This window comes from Lepidochelys olivacea (assembly GCF_965140295.1).
Source record: "Lepidochelys olivacea isolate rLepOli2 genome assembly, chromosome: 14".
NCBI lineage: Eukaryota > Metazoa > Chordata > Testudines > Cheloniidae > Lepidochelys > Lepidochelys olivacea.
In genome coordinates, this window is record NC_140424.1 from 15,145,985 (window position 1) to 15,151,984 (window position 6,000).

The following is a 6,000-nucleotide window of genomic DNA, read 5'->3' on the forward strand; positions in this document are numbered from 1 at the left end:
CCAGCTCTCTCCTTCCCCTGCCACCTCCATATTTCATCTAGGACCTTTTCAGCCCTTGAATGCTGCTTGGGGGGCCCTCTGGGCACCCATTCAACAGGCCAACAATGCACGCACATAACCAGTCCCCATGAGTTTCTTTGCTGCAGTGACATGGGTCTCCCCCTTTATCACAGCCTGGTCAGTACAAGCACACAGAACCGGCCTTAAATTCATTCCTACTTCAGTTCTGCAGCTGACCTTTAAGAGTATACAGGAAAGAGACGGGCACTACTGAAGGGTTAAACATTACCAGACTTAAAGAATCTCAAATTCAAGGCCTGACAATTGGTTCCAGTTGACTGGTTTGGATGGTAATTTTTCACAAGATAAATCTGACCAGAAGTAAGTGGCAATGACTGAAGGACTCTCTGCGCCAGCATGCCCCATAGGAGCTGTGCTGCTCACTTTCCTTTGGTGACTTTCTGCCACCCTTCCCCCCCATCTGTCCCCCACATTTCAGGGTTTCCACACAGAGGCTACTAGAAGCATCATCTTTTACATTATCAGCGAGATCTGGATTCACACCCCCAGCCCCTGACTGCAGAGTAGTCTCCACTCCAGTGCACGAGTGCCAGGCTTCACATGCCCTGTTCCCAAGGACTCTCACACCAAGGCCCTAGGAGTAGAACTCACAGCAACTGACAAGAGATGGAGCAAGCAGCAATGCCCATGTTCTTTCAGCTCCCTGCTGCTGCATTAAGAGGCAAAGGTACTCACTGCTCTTGGATGCTTTGACCTTGGCCACCAGTTTCTGCACACCAGGTACATCCCCATTTTTCACAGCCTGGATCAGCTCCTGCTCTCGCCCCATCATGGACAGGTCGGAGTGGTAGGGGAGTGAAAGGAAGAGGTCCTCAGATCCCTCTGGTTCATAAAGCCATGGGCGTGCACGTAGCAACTCCTCAAAATGCTCTCAAATGGAGGAAAAGCCCAGCAAGAAAAATATTTTAAAATCCCACGGGACATAAAAAAAGCCTTTATAAAAAGATCTCTCCGTTAATAGCGATAAATGCAGCTAGGAGTCATTTTCCTTTTGATGGAGATGGGGATGCAGTCTGGTTAAAGAACATGCAATCACTTAAACAAAAAATAGTTCCATGCTTGGGGACTGACTCCCAACAGCAACAGGGCCCCACAAGACAAAGCCAGGCAGTTTGGAGGAGCGGGCCGGGAGAGTCTGCTTTGAGAAGAGTCTGGCCTCTTAACCGAACCTGTGTAAAGCTCTCAGAGCTCAAGGGGTCATGTTTTGCTTCCTTCGCGCCAGGCTGAGCTGCGCTGATGATTCCCTAATTCTTCCCAAAGGGATTATGTGCTCCTTTCCATCTGGAAGTTATAGATCCTCTCTCTCTCTGTTATCCCCCTCATACTGGCATTCCTCTTGGTGCCGTCTCTGCCAGCCACTCTGCAGACCCCCTGCGCTGGCGGCGTTCAGAACCTTGGTCACAGAGCCCTAGAGGAGAGGTTGTCCTGGTGCTCCCAGTACCTGTGAACAGCAACAACAGGGTCAGGTTTCAAAGGCTATTTACTTATCAGCATCATTAAAACAGTCCACTGCGACTGCTTCTGTGGCCACGCCGAAGAACAAATAGTTTGACTATATTTAGTACCGGCAGAAGTCAGACTGTCCTCGTGTTAAAAGGGCTGCAGGAGCGGAGGGGGAGAGGCCCTGTATTGGAGACATTCTAACAATAGGTGCTGTGGGCAAAAGAAACAAGAGGTCAGATTGGACCCCCAGCATGGATGCTCTGGGAAGGTCATGAGTGCCCTGTCCTGCCACACGTGCATGCAGGAGAGAATAGGGCCAGCAGTGGGAGAAGCAAGAGCGTGGGCACAGCCTTGCCCCTCCTTGCACACCAGCAATTGTCTGTGCACACTACACCCTTTCGAAAGGTGGATCACGAGCCTCCAGGTTGTGCACTCTCCCCGGCGCCCTAGAAGTGTTCTGCCTGCATAGGACACAAGCAGGCAGAATGTTTACCCAACCACTACTTGAGTGCTGTGCCTCCTCCCCGACCCCAGCAGAGCCCTGGCCGTGGGGGGGATAGACTACTGTGGGCGCACGGTCTAGGGGCTGGAGCCAGGGGCAGGGAACCTGGACTCCCTTGGGTTCTTCTCTTGGTTTTGTAACCGTTTCGATGCATGACCTTGGGCAAGTCAGCTAACCTCTCTGCCTCGGTGTACACATCTCTATGTGGCTATAAGAATCCCCTCTCTCAGGGGAGCTGTAATTAGTACCCTCAGATAAAAGGTGTGATGGAACTGCAAAGTATAACAACCCTCTTGGAGTGTGATGGACTTCAATGTCTATCTAGATATGATATGGCTATCACGATGGTATCAGAGTGCCTCACTGAGAGTCACTCCACCAGCCAGGACAGGACAGGACAGGACTGTAATCTATATTCACTACGGCTACTTTTTCTCCTAGCAGTTTTAAAGAATCCCAATGATGAGCTTCCAGCCCTTTCCCTGGACATTTAAGAGCACCGCATTTCAGCCTGTTACTCCTAGTCAGGCCGCCTTGGCCTTGCTGAACATTTCCTCTCTCCTTACGCCTTGCAAACACAGATACTGCCCTCAGAATTAAATGGGAAGCTCCAGTGCATTGGGATTTAAAAGATACCCATTAAGAAGGTTATTAGCACACAAGCATTCTCAGGCAATGAGCTGAGCACAAGCTGGCAGAGTGACTGTACTCAGAGGACAGAGGAGAATCAAAATTTAATTCAGCCCCTAGCAAGCCAATTCCCTGCTGGTGGACCGTGTCTCCATCTCAGTGCATAGGGCATCCTTTCAGAAACTGAGGTTTCCCCCCAGTGTTACAGGATGGGGGCCCCACCACACATGTTCCTACCCACCAAAAGCCTCCCCACTCCCAATCTCTAAATTTAGATTTATCCTAACATGAAGTTTTTTCAATTGCATTCTGTACATTTCTAGACTTCTCCCATGTTTCAGCCATGCATCTGGCAGCTTCTCTTCACCCGGTCATGAAATCTTGGGAGAAGGAGTGTGTGCAAGAGAGAGAAAATATGAAAGATTGACACAAACTGCCAAACTGCTGTCAGATAGCTACAATTCTTCATTAGCACCAAATTAGAACCAGCAAACTAGTGCTACAAGGCTCCACTTTCTGTTACCAGTCACTTGAGCCCTGGATTCTCCTAGACCTCCCTTTCTTAAAGCTCCCGAGAAGCATCCTTGGCTGTTTATAATGTTGGGTTCTGTTGTAATAACTGGGACTATAAATCTAGCCCGATTCTAAAATCAACTGTAAAAATTATATGAAAGTTCATATGATGTTATAACCACCTAGGCTAACAAATGGCGATGAAAAGTAGGTCAGGGGAGAGACACATCTAGCCTCCTGCACCCTCACACATTAGCACCAAGCCTGACTCTTGGAAAAATATTGCAAAAGGAAGAGTGCAAACCCATAAAGCTAAGATCATTGCCTGATAAGGGACACACACCAGTGCGTGACTGCAGGATGGAGCTGAGAGGGTAGACACACCTCTGGGCGGCACAGTGGCACCCGCCAGGCAATGACAGCCTTCCTTGTGGGGGAAGGATTTGCAGGGATGCCCAGACTCACATGGTAAGGCTTGGGATTTTCCCATGCAGTAGCCTACATGTGATTGCAGGCCTTGGGTTTATGCTGGCCGATTAGGCCCTGGGCAGCTAGGTTGTTCTGAACTTTCACATCACAAGCGGGTTGCGATGTGATGTGCATCACAACTCTGGTTGGCGGTCACTTCCGCACTTCACTGCTGTCAGGTCAGGCTGCTTTAGGGGTATATCCTCATGTTATAATCAAGTTGCGGCCAGTTGGCTTAAAGTCTAATGCTTGTGTCCATCCTCATTGCTCCTTGCCATAAGCAAACGTGAATTGGGTTAATAGAACATCTCCTGGAACCTCAGTTACTGCACCAGCTTAAAGCTGTTTGGTTTTCATTCTGCTTCAGCACATCTTACCCAACTTTACTTTGATATCATCCAAACCCACTGGCACTTGACTTTTTTATACTAACATTTTTTTTAAGTCAATCTACACTAGGAAGCAGGCTCATATCTGAATGCCAGCTACTCATCCAAGACTCTGCCATAATAGGCCCCAGGAACTCTGTGTAACCAAGGGTTAACAATCTGCACCTCTCAAGCTTCACAAGAGTGCAGCAGTATCAGATGCAGTCCTGAGCTAGAAGCATTTCTCCCTCCGCTCCCTGTTGGTGTTTATTGGCAATAGACTGGAATGTGACTTGCTGTATATAGTGATAGCAAACAACCCTCCCCCTACCTGAGAAAGCTAATCTTTCAACCCAGGAATTCACCTGGAGAACCCAGGAATCTGAAATATTCCTTCATCAAACAACTCAGAGTGGGGGGGAAATGGTAGAATTATGGAAGGGGAGGAGTAGAGATGCTGAACAGCAATTTAAAAACAAACAAACAAAAAAACCCCAACCCTAAAAGGCAGTCTGGGGAAGTTATCCACACCCCCAGTTGCAAAGGTAAGGATGATGGAAACACCCTACCATCATAACAGTAAACACTGTTGAGGCATCTCCTCTACCAAGCACTATACAGACCTAGGAAGATCTAGTCCCGCCCACAAAAACCACAAATATACTTAATCACCACCCCCTCCCCCATATCACAAATGGGGACGTTGAGGCTGGGATGTTCAAGGCACTTGCCCAAGACCACACAAGGAGTAAGTTGCAACAAAAGCCAAATGGGGGGGATTATAAAGGAAGGAGGCGGGGGAGGGGGGGGACACACACTCAATGAAAGAGAGAGAGAAAAAAAGGCAACCTGGAGCACTTCTCTTAAGAGACTAAAACTATAAAAAAGAGTCAGGAAAAACTTAACCTGGGGCAGAAGAAGGTTACTAGGCAGCCCTGACAAAGGGGATCTTTGAACTTCTTTAAACAAATATTTTCAGATCAAAACGCTGAACGGGACCCGAGCGGAGCGGAGCCTATTAAAAGAATGTGAAAGCTACGGCACAGGCACAAGAGACCCAGCAAGGGGAATAAGGGGAAGTCATTCTCTGCGGGCAGCAAACAACCCGCACCAATTCCCGCCCCCCGCTCTTTCTTCTCCATAACTCACCTCCTCAGGAACTCCCCTGCGTTTCCAACAGGCACAGCTGCAAATCCGATTCCTTCTCAGCCACGTCTGTCCCTGGCTGGGGAGCGTTCTCCCCAACCTCACCCCGCAGAGTTGGTGTAATGAAAGCCCAGAGCAGATCTCCACTTCCACACAAAAATGCCTTTGATCTCTTACAGTCCCGGACTCTGGGGGAAAGAGGGAGGAGATCAAGTCTCCAGGCGCTGGAACTGCAAAGCAGAGCTGCTGCAACAATATCCCCTTTCGTCCTCAGAGCCCTGCCTGGCCGGCTGGGGATTCCCACGGGCACCGCCGACCCTGCTGCTGAAATTGACCCGTCTAGTCAGTTTCACAGGGCGCCTAGGAACTCTGAAAAGTCTCTCTCCCCCAAGCCACCTCCCCCTGCCCGCTCGGTCCGTCTCCCTGCAGGAAATCCCTCCCAACCTCCGGTCCGTCTCTCCTGATTGGAAAAGCAAAGGGGGCTGCAGGAGCTGGGCAGGGCCAGGGCTGCTGTCAGTCAGGGTGATGCGGTTCCAGATTTGGGGAAGAGAAGGGGCGTGTGGAGAGTGGTACCTGAGACTTTAGTGTAACTGCAACAGGGAGCAAGTGCCCAAGTGTGCAAGCCCTGGGACCGGAGCCTGCTCCCCAGCTGGAGCCTGGTGGAAGGTCGAGAGAGGCGTCCCAACCCCTAATTACTACCCTGTGCCAGTCCCTTCCAGCTGCAGGGAGCACAGGGTGGATGGGTTATCTATGGGAGCAGGGAGAACTACAGGGCTGGGGGTGGGAAGAGCTTCACAACAAACTGGTTCCTCTCTTCCCTTGCAACTCAGTTCTGAGATTCACTTTAAA

The 6,000-nt window shown here is 49.9% G+C and overlaps 1 protein-coding gene across 5 annotated transcripts in view; it reads right to left on the bottom strand.

Annotated features, from left to right (window-relative positions):
- CASKIN2 (CASK interacting protein 2) overlaps window positions 1-5,526 on the bottom strand; it is a 72,533-nt gene extending 67,007 nt beyond the window's left edge. For all 5 annotated transcript variants that reach the window (XM_084647206.1, XM_084647208.1, XM_084647207.1 and 2 more), the window contains exons 1-2: window positions 5,155-5,526; window positions 757-1,522 (exon numbers count right to left, since the gene is read on the bottom strand). In XM_084647206.1, coding sequence (XP_084503332.1) covers window positions 757-853 — 97 coding nt within the window. In that variant the 5' untranslated portion in view covers window positions 854-1,522; window positions 5,155-5,526. The remainder of the gene's footprint in view (window positions 1-756; window positions 1,523-5,154) is intronic.
- Between the last annotated feature and the right edge of the window lie 474 nt (window positions 5,527-6,000).